The sequence below is a fragment of the Amphiprion ocellaris genome, chromosome 9 (assembly GCF_022539595.1).
Source record: "Amphiprion ocellaris isolate individual 3 ecotype Okinawa chromosome 9, ASM2253959v1, whole genome shotgun sequence".
Classification (NCBI taxonomy): Eukaryota; Metazoa; Chordata; class Actinopteri; family Pomacentridae; genus Amphiprion; species Amphiprion ocellaris.
The window spans coordinates 15,302,972-15,326,373 of record NC_072774.1 but is presented as its reverse complement, the minus strand read 5'-3'; the positions used below and the strand labels follow the sequence as shown (position 1 = coordinate 15,326,373).

General features: G+C 40.1%; 1 protein-coding gene across 2 annotated transcripts in view; it reads left to right on the top strand.

Annotated features, from left to right (window-relative positions):
• The window catches only part of dgkb (diacylglycerol kinase, beta), a 92,159-nt gene that overhangs the window by 10,323 nt on the left and 58,434 nt on the right, over positions 1-23,402 (top strand). The window contains exons 3-9 of one of the 2 annotated variants that reach the window (XM_035951706.2): positions 3,048-3,343; positions 6,164-6,303; positions 15,650-15,726; positions 16,303-16,323; positions 16,758-16,905; positions 19,691-19,828; positions 23,008-23,057. In XM_035951706.2, coding sequence (XP_035807599.1) covers positions 6,234-6,303; positions 15,650-15,726; positions 16,303-16,323; positions 16,758-16,905; positions 19,691-19,828; positions 23,008-23,057 — 504 coding nt within the window. In that variant the 5' untranslated portion in view covers positions 3,048-3,343; positions 6,164-6,233. The remainder of the gene's footprint in view (positions 1-3,047; positions 3,344-6,163; positions 6,304-15,649; positions 15,727-16,302; positions 16,324-16,757; positions 16,906-19,690; positions 19,829-23,007; positions 23,058-23,402) is intronic. The other variant, XM_023277856.3, reaches the window with a different exon arrangement.

The following is a 23,402-nucleotide window of genomic DNA, read 5'->3' as shown; positions in this document are numbered from 1 at the left end:
TCTGATCCTTTAAAGTGTCCTGAGAAAGCAGACAATCCTACGCTGATCTTAAATATAAGGTCATCTATGGTGTCCATTATCCATCCAATATCTATACACTGCTTAATCCTCATTAGGGTCGCAGGGGGGCTGGAGCTTATCCCAGCTGATTTGGGGTGAAGGCAGGGGACACCCTGGACAGGTCGCCAGTCTGTTACAGGGCTACATATACAAACAATCACACTCGCATTCACACCTATGGGTAATTTAGAATAATCAGTTAACCTCAGTATATTTTTGGACTGTGGGAGGAAGCCGGAGAACCCAGAGAAAACCCATGCATGCACAGGGAGAACATACAAACTCCATGCAGAAAGATCCCGGGAAAGCTGGGACACAAATTGGGGATCTTCTAGCTCCAAATAATGCTCCTACATAGGACACAAACTCCAGTCTTCTTGTTGGAAGAAACTTCTCAACGTGGACTTAAACTTACCAGGAGAAAATCTGTTTTTTTCTAAATGTAATGAAATAATGCACGCCACTGTGCAGCCCCCTCTATGATGTGTTTATTAGAAATATGGAAAACTGGAACTCCTCTTCACTTGTTCTTTGTTGATGTTTAGAGGAGGTCTTCTCAGTATCTGCTTAAGTCTGTGATGAGTTCTTTGTTTTTCTTGACATTCACTGACGGATTGTTTTCTGTACAACATCCTACGTAGTTTTCAGACTTCATCTCAGTGGGCTGTATCATCCGTGTTTGAGATCAGACCTGTGGCATCATCTGAAAATGCAATGATTGGGGATAGGAAAGGATCCAGCTTGACCAGCGGTGGGGACTGAATTTGGCTATCTGTAGGCGGTTAGATAAGAGCTTTTTGACCCACATGGACAGGGACACAGGTCAAGTAGTTTGGTGAACCTGCTCTTTTGAATGCAAAGCTTTAGCCTAGAAAAAGCATCCTCTTCTGTTCAAGGTGGGTTAATGCAGTTTGGAGAGACATGATGATGGCTTTCTCTGTAGGTATGCTGGTTATAAGCGAGATGGAAGAGTGATTTTAATCTACTTTTAAACCAAATCTGAGTGCATTCACACTGTCATTCACACTGCTATGGTTGGTGTTACTGGGCGCTACTATGATTGTGGCAAATATCAGACAAGCAAGAAGACTAATTTTGGACAGATTGAAGATGATGGCAGCAGTCTGTGAAGGGTTTTCTGGCCCTGCAGCCTTTTTAGTATTCACAGTGCTGTTATAGTTTGCCTTCTGTGTCTGTATGGTGCCTGTATGGCATGTAAGTGATCAGTAGTCGCTGGTGGGAATAGCAGCACTGTCTTATCCTTTTGTCTCAAAGCAGACAAAGCAGCAGTGTTTCAAGCATACCACCTGCCTAACCCTGTACATAGAACACCAGCTGTTATGAATTCCATACATCTTTATATACAAAGTCTGACCCCAATATCATAAATCAATGTATGAGTTTTACAGTTTCGAGAAACTTTTTGAGAAAGGGTCAGAAAGAAGAAAGCTGTCCCAACTATGGGAAAATGGTTTCATCCTTCATCAGGACAGTGTACCAGCACATTCAGCACTCTATGCAAAGTAGTTTTTGACTGAGAGATGCATCGCATTATTCGACCACCCTTTTTATCCACCTGATCCAGGATCATGCAATTTTTCTCATTTCCCCCAAATGTTTGTACTCAAGGGAACCAAAAGTTGCAGCTTCTGCGAACAATAATGCAAGTAGATTAGTAGTGCACAGCTTTGATCAGAGCAATTGAAATCTAAGCTTTGTTTAGTGTCAGCATGAATCAGTCAGCAAACACACCTGTAACTCCAACTCGGTCAACAGAAAAATACTCCACATGGTGGTACAAGCACTAAATCTACACATTTTCTGGCAGGTATACTGCTTGTGCATCATCTTCTGGTTTCGTGCTTAATAATTTATATTTCTATATATATTTACATTTATATTTTAGATTTTTTTGATTAAAATACTAACTGTTGGTTGTTTCCACTGCAGGAACTTGCATATCATTTTATGGTGACCAGGACTTTTGTGTGTGTTCCAATCACATCAACTACAGTGATTTTCTTAAACATCACCATAAAAAACATAAAATTTGCATATAGACTAATATAACAAACCTCAGTTGTCCTGTTTTCTACATACTCATGGAACTGAAGTTACATCCAGTAACTATTATTTTTCGTTATTTTGGCACACTTGGAGATACCGTTAGAGTCACAGTTGAAGCTGTCTGATCCTGCAACACAATGGAAACAGGAAGGCTGTAAACGCACTGTTGCACTATCTTCTGCCTGCCCCAAGTTCCTGCAGTAGAAATCAAAGTTTTATCATCATAATTTCTGTAAAATTACCCTCTATGACTGATAGCAGAGGAATTTAGAGTGATTTTTTTTTTTTGTATGATGTTAAATTTCACACTTGACCTCTAAATGGTAAAGAGACAATGGGGAAAACGGAATGGGGGAAAAAATGATCACAATAAGGTAGACCATCCTCCTCTACTATCCTCTCCATCATTCTCTCTTCTTTTCCATCTACTTGTCCCATTTTCTCATCTTTCCTTCTCACTTTGTATACCTACTCCCATCCCCTCTCCCATTTCTGTTTTCATCTTTCCATTTTTTTCTGCCTTCTCTCAGCCCTCTGGAGAGAATATCTCACAGGTTGCTGCACTTACCTCCTGTGGTGGTGTTGAATGCTAATATGGCCGGCTGATGCGTGCCACAGTGACCGGAGTGGAGATGGCTTGAGAGGAGGAGGGAGGTGGGGGGAGTAGTAGGGAGAGGGATGAGAAAGACGGGGCAGAGCGCAGGAGAGCATAGAAGACTCAGGGTTTTCAAGGGAGGGAGGGGATGGTGAGGAGCAGAGCGGCTGAGGGGAGGGATGGAGCGATGTGACGTGAGCGAGCGGGAGTATGGAAACTGATCATTGCAGGCAGAGCAGCGTTGGATAATTCTGCTCTCTCTCATCTCTCACCTCTCTCTCTCTCTCTCTCTCTCTCTCTCTCTCTCTCTCTCTCTCCTCCCCAGCGATGCTACTCTGACCAGACTCCGCCGGAGAAAAACAAACACTAAACCATCCACATTCTCATACACTGACATGCAGCGGAGAGGGCTGCTGCTGCTGCTGCTGCTCCTTCGTCTTCTCTCCTCTATACACAGATACACTTCCTCACACTCCATCTAATTACAAACACCCAGCTTGCCTTGCAGTTGAGAGAAGATCCAGAGGAGGGTTATGTGAGTGAGGAGCTTCATCTGCAAGCATCTGCCTGGAGGACTCCTCCCTCATCTCTCTTGGTGCTTTTACTCCAGCTCTGCAGCAGGTGAGCAGCATGTTGATGTCTCATCTCGTTCATTCATGGTGTTGTATGTCGCAGTGGCCACTACCTACGAGTCACGGCAACAGTAGTATCTCAGCTATGATCTTCTGCTGGTGGGGCGTAACACATGGATCCACACTTTATCTCCTCACTGCACCACTGGAGGACAATGAAGCTGGTCTGATGACATTTGCTGAGCTGGATTTTGATTGTTGAGAGGATGCCAGCTGAGCGTTTTGTGAGGATGCACTGCAGTTAGGCAATAAGGGAAAGAGGAGGATGATTACAGTGCAGGGCACAGAAGGAACACGCTGCACACATCAGTTCTATATTAGAGATGGTATCACTGTCTTGGAATTAGACACAGCGGAGATGAGAGATAAATAACAAGAAATATCCCATCATCTCCGTTTTTGTTTTTTGTTTTGTTTTTTGTTTTTTTTGGCTGTCTGTGCCAAACATTAAAAATGGTGTTGCAGAGCGTTTCTAGTTTAAGCTCCAGAGGCAGATCAAAGTTTATGCGAGGGAGGCTGATTCCCACGCACCCAGTGTGTTAACGCAGCAACACTGGTGGCAGCACATTGTGTTGACTGCTTTGCCTCATCTGTGCGGTCTACATAATAATGATGCTCACTTAATAATTTACATAGGTTTTGTTTATGCAATCACCTCTTGGTGGTAAAAATGTGGCACAAGCAAATTCTCTGCACTTCCACATGAATGCACACACACTGGCATGAACACAGGCACCCACAGACATGAGTAGAAATTAGACACATTTATACCTCACTACACGCTCACACTAATGTAAATTATTTACACACAGGCATGCAAACACACACACACGTACACATCTATCCTCCACATGAATGAACCTCCACTTGTTGATCGAGGGTTTCAGTTCCCAGTAATTGGGTCAAATGCTTCACTGGTGATGTGGCACAAACACACCCACAGATGCATGTGTGACACCTACACAAACCGTTACATGCACATTTATATTGCACAAACAACAGGAAAAGCAAGGTCATTGAAATCTCAATACCAGAATCGTGACGTTGAATGAATTCTTACAACTTGAATGTGTTTGTGTTTAAGTGATAAATGATGCTTTGCTAGTATCAAGTGAATATCTGCGAAGCATGTTATCTATACGCTGACCTTCTTGATGCTATCCTGCAAAACCTGAAATTGATTTATTTACACACTTTTGTTCCATGTTCTGCCTCCGGTAAAGTGTACCATCCTGCCTTAAATCAGGTGCAGACTGTAACATATTTTGTTTGCTGTTATAATTTAAAAGTTGGTTCAATACATGTAGACAGAATTACAGCTCAAGCCGAAACACAGGCAGCTCGTAATTTACCTCCAGTGAAAACACTGGATATTGGACTCAGTTCAAAAATGTAAGTACCTGCCTACAAAAGCCCATTAAGCCTGAACTCGATCTTGTCATCATAGCAACCAGTCAGGCTGAGGCAGGATCATTTGAAATGCAGCACCAACACAGCTTTTAATGCCCAAATTAGACATTTCTTTCAAAAACGGGCCTTTCACTTGTTGCAGAAATTTTGTGATGCCACATTCAAAACCAGACAGTTGAGCTGATATTAGATTCAGGTTGGGGGTTTTTTGTGGTTTGTTTTTTTGATTTCTGGAAAGGGAATGCATACCGCACACCCACGTTATTCATATTGTTATGTATATATTATAATTGCCAAAATCAGAAATAAATGGGATCATGGAATAAAAACAAAGCCGTCTTCCTCTAATAGCACCATGTGACGACGTAACCATCCGCTCTGCTCGGCAACTAGTTCCACGTTACCAGTTCCGACGTAACGACAAAATGCCGTAGGTCGAGGACGTCGTAAACCGAGGATCCCCTAATCCTAGGAAACAGCACAGCCATGGCTAGAAGTAGAAAGAACTCAAAAATCTCTGTCTGTTGTGCAGTTGTACAAAGGTATAATGTCATAAACAAAAATGCAATTTCTTCGATTTTCTTTTGGTTTGAAAATTGATAAAAAGCAACTGGAATCAACAGGTACAATATTTGTCCAAGTGTCTACAAGTGTTACCAACACTGGGAAAAAAAATACAGATCTACTAATATTGATATTTTATGATTTACATTTTTACACCCTCTAAAATCATGTTATTCATAGCTTTGAAGAGATCTTTCACCATTCTGAATGTATCTTCCAAAATTTGCACCTCTGCATACCAGTTTTTAGCCATGCTGTATTTATTTTATTTATCAACTATGTTTTATTAAGCTCTCAATCTATCTAATTTGTCTGAATATTTATTACAGTTCTGGATCTGACAAATTGTGACAATTGTGATAACATACTTTTCAAATTTTCAAGAGTATTCTGGCATTTAGAGAGTTAATCTATGGCCGAAGCGGAAGTTTAAATTCTTCCTTTTGCACTGTGTAATAAAACTGAATGTTAGTGCACGATATGTTCTTGCATCAACTTTGAAAAGTATGTGATCAACAGACAAAGGAACATTTTGATTAAGATGTCAGCTGTAAAAGAAGGAGCAGGCAGGAAAACGTCCAAAATTTTTGTCTTATAGGATCAGAGACAAAATGAGGCATCTACTTCTGACTTTTCTTTATTTCTCTACAATGTACCAGCAATTATTTGGTTTGGTTGCCTCCTTTAATTACAGACAACACGCATCACTAGCTGTGTGCCGCTTCAGCCACGTAGTTGGTGCATCTACCCTGCTTTGCCATTCTGTTTTCCATTATCTAAAAAACAGATGTCTGCAGTTGTGGCTGATGTGATCTGATGTCTATTGTTTTTCCAGCGTGAGACGACCCACTGTGTGTTGCCGCCCAGGGAATGCTCGGTGGACACTGAGACGAGGCCCGAACACAATGAGCAGCCAGGACAAATGGGTCACACTGACCCCAGCTGAATTCGCCTTGTTGCAGGAGTACACCCAGTGTGAGTAGAAGAGATGCTCTCTTTGTCTGACTGTGCTCCTGTTAGTTTTGATTAACACTAACAGGTGACATATTACAGCCTCAGGCAGCCACGAAGGTGCCTATAGATGCTGCCAACAGCTCAGCTAAAAATGGGTGACTGGGATAACAAGGAGATATTGTGTGTGATTGTTAAAATTTCCACTAATAATAATGCATAATGCATTTGGGTGTATTTTAAAGCACTCAAAAAAGCAGGCAACAATGAATTAAGGCACCAAAATTAGACAAAGCAGTGATGTAAAGTAATAACTTTATACAATAAATAGGTATAAAAGCATAATCAGGGCAAACCTGAGCATGTGTAAATATCAAAGTCAGAGTGAGACCAAATATGCCAGTTTAAAAAGGGCGTTTTGACCAGGGATTTAAAGCTGGAAAGAGATTGCAAATTTCTTGTAGAGCAGAGTTTGAGAAGCACAGAGCAGAATGACCGAAAACCCTTGGCCCCATAGCAGTCCAGCATGCAGATGGTGTGAGTGAGCTGGATGGCAGAAGAGGATTTGAAAGTATCGGAGGGTGTGCAGATATGGAGGAGTTTGGAGCGATATACTGGTGCCAGGCTATGAAGAGCTTTGAAGGTGAGAAGCAGATTCTTGAAATCAATATGATATTTAACAGGGAGTCAGTGGAGCTGCTGGAGAACAGAGGTTCTATGTTTTATGGGGGAGGTTCTGGGAATGATGCAGTCAGCTGAATTCTGGACCAAGTACACTTTATAAAGGCGCTTGAGAGGAAAACCAAAGAGGAGAGGACTACAATAGTCGGTATGGGATGTAATCAAAGTGTGTATGAGATTATTGATGTTGCGTTGATGTAGTACGTAGACTGGGCAAGATTTTTGATGTTCTTATGATCTAAAAAATAATGTGCTGAGGATATAGAGGAACTATCTGTCACCCGTTCTTTCACATTTAAAGCAAAAATTCAAGGCCTGGCTTAAAGTTAATGCACAAATAGTCTTTCTAAAGTCAGTTTGTCTTCGCCAAAAAATAAATTTGGAGTTCTGACTTGTTATTATATTAGCATACATACAATATTGTCTCATTTCTCTATCCATATTGATCACATTCCCTTGACTGTATTCTTTCATGGATCACTTCGCTTCAGCAAGATGATTTGTATCATTCAATTTCTTTTAAGTTATTTTTTTGGCTTTATTTGATAGGTGCAGTTTGAGAGGCAGACAGGAAAGTAGGGAGAAGAGTTGGGGGAAGACATGCAGCAAAGGGCCGTGAGCAGGAACCCGTGAGCAGGAACCCGGGCCGCTGCGTGGGGGACCAGCCCCTGTACATGGGTCACTCGCTTAACCCGTTTCACATCAAAATATTTCTCACTTTCATGTTATGTGAGTGGCACACTGTTGACAAGTCTGATGATATTTTCAATAGTATTTTAAGGTCCTGTAATACCACTACAGATACTGCTAGATTTAGAGTAATTTGTGGGACGTACGGGGCCACTTTGCAAAAATTTTAATTATACTTGCATGGAAATGAACATGTGTGAGGTCGCATTATATGGCAGCTTCTTTTATACCTGTTTATCTTTATGTTTTGTGCCTGCATCACAACAGAAACCGAGCAAACCAATCAGCTTGTGTGATGTGCAGAATCTCATGCAAGAACTTTTTGTGTTCTTGAGCAGAATTATGCTTCTCTGAAGGTCCACCTGCACCAGTTTATGTGTCAAATGGCCTCTACAGAGAAGAGTGTTCTGGGTAACTGTGCTGAACTGCATAATATATTGTTGAGATTTAGAAGATAAACAGTGTGGTTCCTTCTGTGAGCCTCTGGGACCCTCCGTTACCCATACCATTGATCTGTGCAGGTCACGTGCATGTAAACCTGCATAGGTTTACCCATGCCTGAACAGAAGCAGAATTCTGCTGTAAGAATATAAAAATGTTCTTCGATGAGGGCTACTGTTTGCAAGACTTTCACATTGCTGAATCTGTTTGCATCAGTATGTTATCCATTGTTGTCATTACTCCTGAATGCAAATCTTTCTGGTTGTGATCTTTGAATGGATCTATGATTGAAAACATTCATTGTGGAGGAGATGAAAAATCAGATTTGACTCACCAGCAGAAATATGCTTGCAGGACAGAAGAGATAGTCATGAGTAGACTTATAACCATGCTTCTTTTCCCCCCATCCTCAGTGTGAGGTTCTGTTGTCCTTGTACCATTTACCTCTAGAATTGTTTCTTTTCTGACAATTCCTATGATTTCTCATAACTTTTCTATCACTATTGGATTGTGGTGGCTTTTTTATATGCATGCACTTAGATGTGATTTTTTTTTGTCACTCTGCACTAAGATTTATAACTGATGATAATTATAAAACACATCAGTGTGAGTTTTATGCTGAGTTGGCTCCCCCTCTCTGTAAAGCATGCGAGACACTGGGGTTTATTTACTTATGAGGCTTTTATTGGTTTTTCACCCCTTTACATTACTTCACTGCTGAATGCAGGCCCTTATTGAATTTGCTCAAATGACTGGATTACTTTGCAAGTTCCAGCTGTTTCTGTTGAACTTGGGAAATCCAGTTTTACTTACTATGCACCTACAACCTGGAATAACACGCATTTAAAGATTGACTCGTTTTCGGCCAAAATCATGTTTTTGTTCTTGTGATGGCTGATTCAACTTACCTGAAATCTTAATTGTTGTATCTAATTTGCTCCTTTCACAGGTTTATTGCTACTTTTATCTCAGTTTTCTTTTATTTATAAGCCTAAATCTTCAACATATATTTGTGTCTTTGCTCTGCTCTACCTCAACGTAGCTCAGCATAAGGTTGTCAACCCTCACAGTGTGAACAAATAACTAGCACAAGGTGATGTGTATACATAGTTCTCTTCCAATATTTTGATATTAATTTATCTGTTGCAGGGAGTTCTACAAGAAGGCTGATACCAATTTATTACTGTGTATCAAGGGCAGACACTCTACTAAAAGCAACCCAGGAATTTGTTGCCCAGCACTTCCATTTTGATTCCATAATTAGAACTGGCACAACATGTTTGTCAATCAATGAATCACAAAATATCCTGATTAACCAGCCTTGTTTCCCAAGTTTTCCTCCTGATGTTTATGTGTGCAGGAAGCAAAAATTAAAAGCTGAACGAATGTAATAATCTCCTGATAATTAATATGACTTAAAAGCCTTCTTTTATTGTCAGAATTGTTTGAAATATTGCATCTTACTCACCAATGAACAATGAATTTCTTGAATGAAGTCCAGCCTTATCATATTAACGATGCATTGTATACTAATTTATTTCACAGTCACATTCAATCATGCACCCCTAATTGCATCTGTGCAGGTCTCACTGCCATTATCACATATTTTACACCATTGCACTCAAAGCTGAAGACCATTGTGAAATTGAGCATACATTTCTGGAAGCATTTCTGCACCGAATCTAAATTGTTAAAACTAGGAAAATGTTCAAACCTGCAGCAGCTTTGAAAGCCCACAGGTAACCAAAGCATTTTGTGATTTCACAGTAGAAAGCTTATGAGCATGACAAAGCAGCTGCTCCCTGCTCAGTCCTTTCTGGTGTTTCTGTTGTCATCATCACCTGCAGACTGCTTCAATGAATCTGTTACATCTTAGTACACTTCCCCCCCCCCCCTTTTGTTTGACACATTCTCTGCACAGTTGATCGTGTGTTTTTTCTTTCTATCCATGTTTCGCTAACGAGTGCTGATACCTTTAATGGGTGCTTTCAGTTGTGATGGCAACTGCTACCTTCCGTTACAGATTCCTCCAGTCATGCTGTGCCAGCTAAGATGACCTGCTGAGTATCTGTATGTAGTCGTATCGGCTATTGATGCCAGAGTTAGGAATATAAAGATCAGTTCTAGCAAGGCCAAGAAAATTCTCAAACTTCAACAAGGCCAGTCCATGCCTTCTGTGCACAACTGTAGGTGCACAACATGTTTAAGATGGTGTTTCCAAAATGGTCATATTTAGGTAAATGTGAGCACAGATGTAGCTTGTTGATTAGGTCACACTTTTTTATATTAACAACAGGTAGGCAAGGTTTTTCTGAAATTTCAGCTGTGCATGTTTCCTTTGCTCTGAAAACCCCAGATGGTTTTAGGATACCGTGGCTATCTTGTTTGCTGTTAGGCACAACACATCCTTAGCTGATCTCTCTACATAATACACATTTATCATCAGTCTTCTAGCTTCTGCTAAGAAAACAAAACTCCACTGTTAAAGTATTTCTCTCCTCATTACCTCCTGTTTGTTTTGTCTGTGTACTTTCCTCCAACTCACCATTAGATTTTTGAGTCTTCTTGACTCGAGGCAAATTTTCACTTCAGCGCTCTGAGCTGCTGGAAAGTTGGCATGAATCAGATTTCTGCTTTCGTGCCTTCAGTAATCCTCCTCATAAATGGAAACAAAACATTCACAGAGGTCCCTGCACACCACATGCAAACACAGATTCTCTCAGATAGCATCAAACCACCAAAGTAACAATAACAAGAGCAGGTCTGTGAGCTGTAACCTGCAGTGCGCTTAAATTCACTGCAGTTCATCTCAAACACGTCTTGTTTTAATGATATAACTTTGATGCTGTAATTGCCGACTTTCAGTTCAAATTGCTGATGTAGGAAGCTCAGGCTGCTCAAACATTTAAACTTCATGGTGAGCTCCGAATGATTAATTCACAGCCCGACAAATGGCTTCCCTGCTCAGCAGACTGTGCTGTGGATGCCTGGAGTTTATGTTTCACTCCAAGATGTTGACACGTTTCATCATTCGAAATAGTACCAGAATGGAAAATATGACGATACCTGGCAGGCTGACTGCAGGATGCTGAGCACCACCCACACATAGTTTTGGTCAGACTTTGAAAGTACAAAACACCAGTCACAGTAAATCCTTTGTAGGAAGATAAATGGTGAAACTAAGTATGGACACGAATAGTCATTAAGTATCCAACTTTTTTAGCTTCTAAGTGCCTTTTCTATCAGCTGTCTTTATGCAGTAGCAGGGAAGATATAGTGGTTGAATGTATTTCAGAGCTAACCTCTTATATTTGCTATTCAGAGCACCGAGTATGAATCTTAATAATTAATGCTTTTCACCCAGGATCTCTAGCACCAGTGTTTCACTTGGTAACGACATTTCTCCCTTTAATTGCTCTGTGCCAGAGCAAACATTGTTCTCCACTCTGAGGAAAAAAACTCTGTTCTTTCTCTGGTGGATGACAGACTTACAATTGAGTCAGGTTCTGCTTGTTCTTTCCGTGTTTTGCAAGTATTTTCCGGCAGAACTTTTAAAATGTTTGTTGAATTCAACATGTATCCGAGACGTGACGTTTCACAAATGTTTGAAATTGCAATCGTACAAAAAGAAAAAAAAGCAGAGAAGGTCCTGACGTCTGTGCACACCCGGCAGATTTTTTGATAATCGCGTTTCAACGAGCTCAGGGCGTCTCCTTTTGCACACTTTCGCTACAGGTTATAAAATATCTCTTTCTCTGAGGTACAGTAATGGGCATGTCTTTGCCTCACCTTCCCTCCTCATCTCTGCCTTCATCTCCTTCTCATTAAAGTGAGCTGTGCACACTTTCATAACATTTTAATGGCTATGCGCCCAGGCAGGCACCGAAGATCTGACTCACAACAATTAGAGTTTCTCTTTATGTGATATCATTGCTAATATGAGTCGTGTGGCAGCGAGATGAAGGACAGAAGGACAATTATTTTACCTTGGAAGGTAGAGGAACAGCTCGATGTGTTTATAAAAAACATTACTGTGTGATTACCGTGTGCCAGACAATGGTTAAATCATTACCCTGATTGAGAAAATATATTGTAGACAGACAATCAGTGGATACATAATCACTCTGCTGCATAATGGTTTTGTGTGGATGGTGTGCTAATAAAGATAGTCAGTGATGATGACACACAGACGGGCCACTGTGAGACTGTGAGGTGCTTATTTCTACTCACTATTGGTAAAATGGATCCTGACAAAGCAAAGTTGCAAAGCCATTAGTGCAGAAGGTGACAAATTGCTGTTACGAGGGAGAGAGCTCAAATGCACATCCAACTAGATACAGAATATCAGCCAACTGTAACGTAACGCAGGGACTTTCTGTGGCATTTATTCCACAACAGCAACAGGAAGTAATATGAAGTAGATGTTGTAGCTCGAGGCCTGTGTGACGTTTGCTATTTTTAAGATAATATGTTTTGAAATCTGAGTTTTGATTAATTTACTCAGTCTGATGATACAGTTTCAAGTTGGACTGCTTTTCTAACCAAGTAACTGCACTTTACTTCCCCACCAGCAAGCCTAAACTCCCACCATAACAGCTGATTATCAATCTATGCCCTGCTGTGCAGTTTTATAAACAACAAATTTACCTCGGCCTCCCGGGCTGCTCGGTGTAATTAAAGGTGGGTTGGAGTTCTACTTCGACAAACATTTGTCTACAGCTGCTATGTTGCATTCATCCGTGTGTCTGTGTATATGCTGAACCTTTAGAGGGAGGAGCTAAAGATCCATATTCTTGTGCTAATTAGACCTGTAAAGAGGTAGAGCTAATATAAAGTATGAACTTAAGCAAGCATCTTAATATAATTTGTGATGAGCAGGCAGCAGCTTAAGCTCAGGGATGAACCGAGCCCCTCTGGTGCATGTGAGGAAATAGTGCTTCTAATTAACTTCAGCAACAATAGAACCTAGTATCTGTGGTGCAGCAAATTGATTTAGCAGCCGGGCTCATAAACTCTCTGCTGCATGCAGTAATTATCACAGCAATTTATTTATTTATTTTATTTGTTCATAGCTGATTGCTTAAATAGCAAGTGAAATGGATCAACCTTTGTGTTACGGTTATTTCTGTCTATTTTTTATTTGTTTTACGGCAATTTTGCTTATTCTGCCATTGTGCAGACGTATAAAGCCCTTGAGTAAGGGTCATGATGGAAATTATTTTTGTCTGGATTGCTTTTGTGTTACCCTGCATTAATTTTAGCATTTCTTCTGACCTACAGAGACTGAGATGAGCTGTATTGTGAAAGAAAATCTTGTATAGTTGACTGCAGCTGGGTATGATTCCAGCGAGAATCGGTACATCCTCAGCTGTGACTGCTTAAGCTCAAGTCTACATCATTGCATTTCAGCTGTTACCCAGCTCTCTGACCAATCACAGACTGAGACACTGACTAGCATCACTGTGACTGTGACTGCATTCACGGCTGTACTTTAGTTGTTACAAATCTGGCTTAATAATGGCTGCAACACAACATTAATGCTGCTGTGATAGTTTGCCGTCTGAGTGTTCCTGTATTACTGAGCTTATTTGTAACACATCTGTCATGGAAGCACCACAGGTTCAAATAGCAGTGCAGCTGGATATATAGATAGCACCAGAAATTAAGAGCAACAACCAAATCCAGCCACAGTCTCACCCATCAGAGTCAAGAAAGCAGCTGCAGCTTTGCTCACAGCCAGTGGGTGTATCAGAAATCCGCCCTTTTAAAATAAGTAATGGGCAATAAACGCATCGCATTAAGTGTCAGGTCTCTGTATAGTCTCTTAGGGGGTTTTACCCTGAACTGGCAGCCTGTTGGAAAACACACCAACTGTTCATATAGATCTGAAGGATTGCAAAAGTTTTTGCGAGGGGATACACAAATAGTCTAGAGAAGAATGGAGGAAATGTAACCTGTTCATAAAAAGAAAATATGAAAACAACAATTTGTGGTTTTAGGGAGGTTTATATGCTCAACATATTTCTGAGAAACAAAGGCTTATACTCTGTATGAGACACTGAGCAACATAACAACCACTGGAAGCTGAAGTTTACAATGTTGATCATCTTGTAATAGTGCAGTGTTTTGCTGGTAAACTTTTCAGTTCTGGTATTCATGTGGGTGTTATTTTGACATGTACCACCCACCTAAGCGTTGTTGCAGTCCAAGAGCACCCCCTCACACTAACGGCACTCTGAAACAGGACAGTTCATCCCGAAACCCTGCAAAATCAGCATAGGAAGGGTTAGAGGAACACCACAAAGAGCTCAAGGCATTGATCCAGCATCTAACCTTCCCACTTCCCCATCTGATTAAGGACCCATAGAACACTCCAGACATCCGGCATCCATGAACTAATAGGCCTGAGCTGTTTTGGTACACATAATATTCAGCAGGTGGCTTTAATGTTGTGGCTGCTCCATGTGAACTGTTTCCAGCTATAGCGCAGGCTGCCAAATAAAGTCTGTGGTTTTGGTTTCTGTACAGGCAAAATAGTAGACTACCAAACAGGGTAAACTCACTACAGTGTTGTTGGAAATTACTGTATTTGTACCACAATTTTGCCTTTTATGTGATGAATGGTCAGTAATTTGAAAAGCTCCCAAATGTGCAATATTAGTTTAAAGGTTTCAGAGTGAAACATTATGGAGCTGACATGAAACCGTCCTGATTATTTATCATGTGTTAATCTTGTTAATAATCAATTATGTCAAACTGACATTAATGGTCCATTCACATCTCAGCTAACATCAGATGAGTATAAACTCTTAACTCAGAAACCTATATAAACTCAGTATATTTCACAAGTTACAATGACAAGATACAGCCCATTGAATTGTGAGTTTTAAAGGTATTGGAAAGTGTATTTTTTCCATGAACAGAGACAGTTTGGCTGTTTCCAGTGTTTATGCTCAAATACTAACCACATCCCACTCCAACACTGTATTTATTGCACCGATATAGTTTAATTTCTTTTAAACCACATGCCAATTTGTTTGTATGTCTTGCTAAATTCTGTGGTTCATAGCTGCACTAACTGAAGACCATCTATTTTTGAATCTTCCAATAGTGGCTGATACCATTAAGATCACTAAAAGTTACAGATCTTGAGTGACGTTCCCATCATGTACTGACAAGAACTTGAGAGTGCTTGGAGTGTAGAATTCATTTTCACACCTCTGATTCACAGATGGGGAGGATGTCTCCCTGCAGACATGATGATGTTACATCTAAGCCAAATGTGTGATCCAGACAGGGTGCCTGGCATTGCACTGTTTGCTTCTGTAGCTCTTAGAGGTGCTACCACTGTGTGATGTGTGTCCAGTAAAATTACATTCAGTGCAGCTGAGGTGGCTTAGTCACTTGCAGTGAAAACATGCACTTGTTTAAGCTGTGGGATATAATATGGAGTGGTTCTTTCCAAAATGCATATATAAATCTAACTTGTACTATAAATGAACCTTTAACATTAAACAAAATGTAAACACAGTCGCCTGTCTTCAATGTTTCCCCTCAGACTCAACCAAGAAGCTGAAGGATGTGCTGCAGGAGTTCCATGGAGATGGTGTGTTGGCTAAATACAATCCAGAAGAGGTATGTTCAGTTTATACTACATTATATAACACACAGTTCATAGACCGTTGATGCCAACTCTGCCAATGTGTGCGTCTATACAGCACACCTATCTGTATGTTGATAGAAATGGAAAAATGTCCATTCTTTGATGTTTAGACACTTCTTCGTTGCTATAGTTGCTTTTCTTTGCTGAAAAATATCCTGACATTCATAAGTGATTTTGTAACAGATTTTAAGCATTGAATTTGCTGACAATTAGACATGAAATGATCAATTCAGAGCAGTTGCTCTAAATCTTCTTTGCAGTTTTTACAGTCTGCCTTTTTCATACTTTTCCTAAAAATCCTTCCACACACAGCAGAGCTATAAGCTGAAAACATGTAATAATGAATGGAATAAATATCTGTATGTTTTTTGGAAAAAGGGAATAGATGCAGGATGAAAAATTGACCGTTCTTTTATTTATTGGCAGTTATAATGCTTTACAAGAGCATATATAATGTGAATATTTTGTGCATTTTAAGTGTTGTGGCTGCATAAAAGCATCCATGAACATGTTGAGCTTGTTTCTTTCTCCCATGCTACGGACTGTAGAAGCAGGAAATCCTCTCCCAGGTAACCGCCATCTCTTCCTCTCTAATTTATTGTTGGGGTTTTGCTGAGTGCTCAAATAGCTCCTCCTTGAATAACTCAACTCTCTCAAGCAGAGATGAAGCAATAAAAAAATCGTCTTTTTCGAGGACATACAACCACTTACAGGGAAATATTACGCACTTAAGATGTCTTCCACTGACTGGTAATTGGTACGTTCATAAGCAAAATGTAAGACAATACAGGCCCTCTTTTCTATTACACGTGACAGATTCAGTCTATAAATCAAACAATCAGTGATAGTCGGATTTGTATCTTTGCAACCTAAATTTTTGCAAATGATCACAGATTTTCTCTGTTCATATTAAAACTAATCTGTATTTCCTTGTAACCCTGAAGGCAACAACTGTAGCCGTCCACGACAAGCAACATGTTTTATTTCTGTCTTGGTTTTTCAGGAGATTGACTTTGAGGGCTTCAAGGTCTTCATGCAAACGTTCCTGGAAAGTGAACTCCCCGAAGAGTTCTGTCAACACCTCTTCATGTCGTTTAGCAACAAGGGCCCCAAACCCAGTCCCTCATCTTCTGACAAACCAAGAGTCTCTGGTAAGTGTAGGATGGAAATTCTTTTCCCGAACAAACCCTGGGTTCATAAACACATCATGCTGGTGTGTCATAGTTTCACACACACACGCACACACACACACGCACGCACGCACGCGCACACACACACACACACACACACATATATATACTTATATATATGAACTGTGTATAAGAAACCTTTGCAGCTTTTGTTGACATAGTGCCAGTAAATCTCTGCCCTCACAGTGTTATTATTGTTGCCACTTTGCCTTGCCATTGCCATAAACTTAAATTTCTTTGCTTTCTAAAAATGCCACTATTACTGTTTCTGTCATGTACTGTCAGATGATTTATCCAATTTTCTGCCAAGTCCAGCCCGGTGGCACCAAATGTAAATTGTAGTGCAGTGGCTGCCAATTGTCTTGGCAAGAGTCTTGTTTGTTTATCACATTTATACTAACATCTCATTCTTGTGGGGTAATGACTAACTGATATTAAAATACCACTTAGTCAGACCAGTGCTGGTCCACTCAGCATTGTCCTCCCTGCACTGACACTTGGCTGCACACCTCCATGCCTGCCTAGTATCAGAGATGAATAATAGAGGCTGGTCTCCCAAGAAGAGCATCAGTCATTTCAGAGAGTGGCTCAAAATGACATCCAGCATGTTGAAGCGGCAAAGCTCTCCAGAGGCAGCTGTAATTCTGACAAAAGCAGATAGAGGTCAGTGAGATAGTGGGTGTAGCGGTTAACAAAACACAGAACTTTAATAGAGGAGTCCACCATTTTCAACCAAGAGTCAGCATTGTTTCTGTGAAAACATCACTTTAAGTAATAATTGCATATTTGTTACTGTGAACATACTGATAAAGCTCCAATAATTCAAAAGTTAAACTAATCAAGAAATTTTTGTGTCCAAACCACTGACTCTATATAAAGGCGGACTCTGTGACTTCATCCACAGATTTTGTGGAGAAAAAAAAGCTTTTTTACAGCTCAGTATAGGTCCTCTGCCATTGCTATCTCAGCACAACCTGACTCCCAAATCCCAGCTAATCAAAAAACTAAAGATGCATAATTTACCCAATGTATAGTTGTCATGAAAGGGGTAATTAGCTATACAGATTAAAATTGTTTTTTTATATTGGGCTGTAAACATGTTTACTTATGCTGTAAAGTTGGACATTCTAACATGGAGGTCTATGGAGATTCATTTTTGGAATCAGCCTCAAGTGGTCATTAAAGAAACTGCAGCTTTTCACATTGCCTTCATTTTCCAGTCCCAGGGGCTGGTCTGACCTAGCCAAGTCTTTCTTTTTTATAACATCACATCGTTAAACACATTTATTTAATAGTAACAAACTGTCTTCTTGCTGATTTCATATCACACCTATGTGTTTTTCTATAGGTAATAAAAAAACAAAATATTTTATTTAATATGGAAAACTTGTTTGAATAGTGTGGTTTGCTCACCTGTGATCTAAAGATGTCAAATATCAGCACCAGCTTTCTCTAATGAACCATTTCTCTACAAACTTCTGATGAAAGTACTTGCAATCGGACCTCATGTTTTCGAACTGAATGTGATTTCAAAAATGAGTTGCAGGCAAAACCTTAAAACTAAATTATCTTTACTTACTGATTTGAGAAAGGAAAGCCATCATCAAAATTCTTCTAAAGCACTCAGTTGAAATTGATGATGTATGAAAAATGTTCGTGTTGATAAAATCGTCTCTTGAGTAATTCAATTTTGAGACTTTCATGGCAGTTTATTTTAAGGACTAGGTTTCTTTGTAATGTCAGAATCATGCAGGTTTGGCTCGTTACATTGACAACTTCTGGAAGCTTAACTAGCAATAACTAAACATAGTGTTATAACTACATCAAGCTGCAGTTATGCATAAATGTGATGTCGAGCACAGTTGTTAAAATAGTGGAGTTGCCTCTGTGTTTTTTTGCCTACATTTATTCTGCAATATTAGTGCAGATTTTGTTCTGTCATTGAACAGCAGAATCAATAGTGTATCATAAAATAAGACTGAAACAAAGTTGCTGGCGTCTTTAAATAACTGGAGGCTGAAAACATTCCTCATAGAGACTGAAATGTATTGAAACACAGCAACAGCAAAAAATGAGGTTGCCACAGCTGTAAATCTATAAATACAGTTGGGGATTGCCACGCTGGCATGTTTTCAAACTAAAACATATTTTCCCTTAAAGTAATACTTGGCCAGCTATGTAGTGTAGAAATGAATGTAGTTCTAATCATAAAGTCGGTCAGGAAAAAAAAGCTCATTCGGTTAAGATTCAAAAATAAAAATACATTTAATGTAGTTTTGAATGCATGGTTCCTGTCAGTGTTAATAAAAAATCCATAATTTCATATTTATGGGCTGAGTGTGTGGTTTTGTAGCACCACAAATACCTTGTGTTTTACTTGCAAATGTGTAAATACAATATTACATATACCACAGAGAGAAACAAAAGAACCATGTGGGATATGGGGCTGTATATTTGACTTCAATACTGAGGTCTATTTCTCAGTTCTATATCACCTAATCAGAACGGTGAATCAATAGGGGGCGTGTTAATGACTTAGCGTTGCGTATTGATCTCAACTCTGCCATTAAACACAATGAGATGGGCCTTGAAATACTGTTGCCGTTTGTTTGGTGAACTTGACACCAACCACCATTGATCAATCTGAGGATATGACTGATGTCCAGCATTCGAGCCCAGCAGGTGGCAGGGCTAAAATTAGAGGGATTGTGGAGGACATTTTGACCTTTCATGTGTCTCCCTCCAGGCCTGAAGCTGATCAAAGGCAACTCGACCCCTCTGAAGACGCCCGCCCTGCCCAGGCCTCTGGAAACAGTGCAGCTGAAGGACATTGTGTGTTACCTCTCATTGCTGGAGGGCGGCCGTCCCGAGGACAAGCTGGAGTGTGAGTATCGTGCCACGTCACATGAGTGGTTCTTAGATTAGTACGCAGCAAGCATCACAAGTACAACAATGTGCAGACTGCGAATAAGTCAGAGATTTATAAATTGTATGGATGCAAAAAACACTGGGAACCTCTCGAACACAAATGAAACGATAAAGCACATGAGCCTGACAGCTGAGCCACCGAGAGGTAGGAGAAATGTCACAGGCTGAGTTAAACCTCAGTGGGTGGAGGGCAGTTTTTCAGGCTCAGTACGGTCAGACTGAATCTCAGTGAAAAAGCCAAAGGGTAAGAGAGTATAAAGTCATGCATCTTAGCTAAGAGATGTGTCCTTTTCTGTGCATGCATTCTGGGGTGATATACTGTATAATCTGCCTGTTAAATATGTGAAATGACCACCTCATTTTAAATGTAGCTGTTTATTACTGAATCATATTTAAAAATGAATGAAACAGACACTTTGAGAACAAACCAATATGTAAATCATGTTTGAAGGAATCTGTGAAATGCTCCCATTAGAATTTCTCAAAATGGTTGTTCGCCAGGAAAAATCAATGAATCACTCTTGTTTATCATTTTTGTTTTGTATTTTGACCTTAGTTCCTCACTTGTGACTGTACTGTGAAGTACTTGACTTGAACTCCCCGAATTTGTGGATTTGAATTATTTCTGCTTCTGTTACTTCAGGCTATGAGAAGCTCAGTGCCATGAAACTTTGGTTCTGCAGTAAACCGATCATACCGACAGCCTTTTTTTTTCTAACTAGTACCACACAGACCTCATGAAATGCTGCATTACTCATGAGTCTTCACTGTTGATTTAAACTGTTACTTTTCTGTTTATTTGCAATTTCTGGGTTGTATTTTGGTGATTAATCAGTGCATTCAATCAAACTTAGTTTCGTTTATTCTGTTATTCTTCCCTGCCAGTGAAAATAATAACTAAAAAGATACCAATGCAATATTAAGATTTTAGGTTTTCTGCACTCGTTTTATCCCTCTGGCTGGACCTTATACTCACAGCTGATTATCACATGAAATCCCCTCTATTAAACTGTTTCCTCTTTCTGTAAGTTCTTCGGAAACAATTTTCACAGCCCCTATAAAGCTTCTCCGAATGAGTGTTTGATGCCTCAAGTTGGCAGCTTATCGACACATCTCTTAATTGCATTTATCACATCATTTATTCACAAGGTTACATTGCTTGGACAGCAGCCTTTTTTCTGTGTTGCAGTAGTTGTCATCCATATGTTGAATTATTGAGAAGAGTGGTGCTCATTAAGTGCTGGGATGACTAAATAATTCATCCAATACTGCCTATGTGTGAACACATGATGGAATTAACTTCACTTGCTTCTGTATCTGTCTGTCTCCTCCTGTGGGTCCCTGCCTTGTGTTTCTGTAGTAGATGGGTCCCTCTGCTGGTTTGTTTGAGAGCTGCTCAGATTTCAGCTTGATTAGGTTGGTTCTGTGCTGTTGCCTTTTATCGAGATCAACGTAAGTTAGTGATTTTTTTTCCTAATTTTTCCGTCATGTTTCCCACCAGCATGGTTTTGATTTTTGCAGATTTCAATCTCACCTGCACAACTAAGGAAAGACCCCTCTAGTGCCAGCATTTTGTGGTGAGACACATATGTGATATATGTAAAAACATTTTTTCTTGATTATTATAAAATCAAGTGATGAAAGATCTGGATAGCCTGGACTGTTGTGAGAAAAACAAGCTGCAGCATGTATGGCTAGCCATTACAACACCTGCGATAACAGCTTAAAAGTGAAGGTGTCAAAATGACCCAAACAAATAGCCCAGAGGTCAGAGGGTTTGTTCTGTCAGTGCTATGCAGCTGAGATTTTTCTACCATTGGTGTCACATTAAGCACAGGTGACAGTAACACATTAAGATGTGCTGCAATAGTCTCAGAAAGGCAGGAAAAGAAGAAGAAGGTTCATTGTAAGCCGTGTGTTTTTTTTTTAACAGTAAGGGGGGGAAAATAGCTTTGCAAAGGTGTTCAGTGTGTTTGTGAGAAATGATTAAAGCTGAATGTACATGTTTAAGAAAACTCCTTTAGGCACATATCAAGTAATTAATCAATTAACTTAGAAACGAACTTAAAAAGTACCAACTTCTGAAATTTGTGTTTGCGTCAAGGTTTATGCAAACCTAACAGAAACATCCCCAAAAATTTGGTCTGAAGAGAGAATATCTAAGCGGTTGTAGAAAATTATTTTTTTCTTTTTCGATGCTCTAAAATATTCTAACAACAATTTAAGTATTGGATTCTAAATGCAATCCAGTTTGTCTCAAGCATTAGTGGCAATGATTGGAAAGCCTTCATTTTAGAAGACAACAATAAGTTAACAGGAAATAATCAGGAAACTATTTGTTTAGAGTGGAGCTGCTTTGGAACTTGTACAATCACGAAGATTCATTTTAACACACTGAAGTGATGAAAAGATTTTCCACCTCTCCCTCCAACGCATTCATACTGCAGGCAGTACCCTTTCATCGTCTGCACTTTATTGCCTTTTCGGGGCGTCTTTGGGTCACCGCAGTCACCTCCTCCGAACACCATAAACCTCCACCCAACACCAAACGCCAGACACCGGCATCACCTCCCCCTCCCTTCGCTCTGAAAGGTCACACCCCCTCAGGAAACTGGCAATTAGCTCCTCGTTAGTGGCCTGACGAACAGCCATCTGACGTAAACTCCTTATGATGTCAGCAGCCACCCTCTGCTGCAGCTCGGCCACACTCACACGAAGGCCGAGCTGGGGGAGGGGAGGTGCAGCGGCGGCGGGTTGGAGCACTTCTATCTGGAGGCATTAGCATGGAAATGATCTGCAGCCAGGTCACGCTGTAGCTGTCACGACTCCGTTACATTCAGAGTCGGTGCCGTTAAGGAGCAACCAATCGCAGCTTTGATGTGGGACCTGTCTGTTACCATGGCGACACTTTTGAGTGGTAATTGGGGGACACTTAAAGTTGCATCCTTCAGATGCTTACAGCTGCTGAGATATGGGCTTTGTTTTGCAGTGAAGTGCACAGTGACATTCACACAGAAGAGTGCTGTGTAGGTTGCTGCCAGAGCTGCAGTGGGCCTTTAAATATTCACTTTAAGGGTTGAGAAGGCTACAGGGAGTTGCTGCGGGAGCTTGACATTTTCTTTTTTGTCTTCACAGTCATGTTTCGCCTCTATGACACAGATGGAAATGGGTCTTTGGACAGCTCGGTAAATATTGCCCTTCCTAGAGAGTGTTATTTTAAAAATATTTTCAGTGTTCAAACTGATCCCACTCCCCAGAAATGTTGTTTTTAATGAGCAAAAGATTTCATATTGGTCTTTTCACATGAGCATTGCAATGATGGGTGTTTAAAAGTCAAATCAAAAACAAGATTCACTTCAAATTTTCTTTGCCAATTGTCATTTTAATAAGGTAATTGATTGTTTGGGTTAAATGTCAGAAAATGACTGAAAACAGTGAAAATGACATGAAAATCATGAAGATATTCAGTTTATTACCATGTAATATAAAGAAAATCAATAAATTACCATAACTGAGAAGCTAAATTGAAC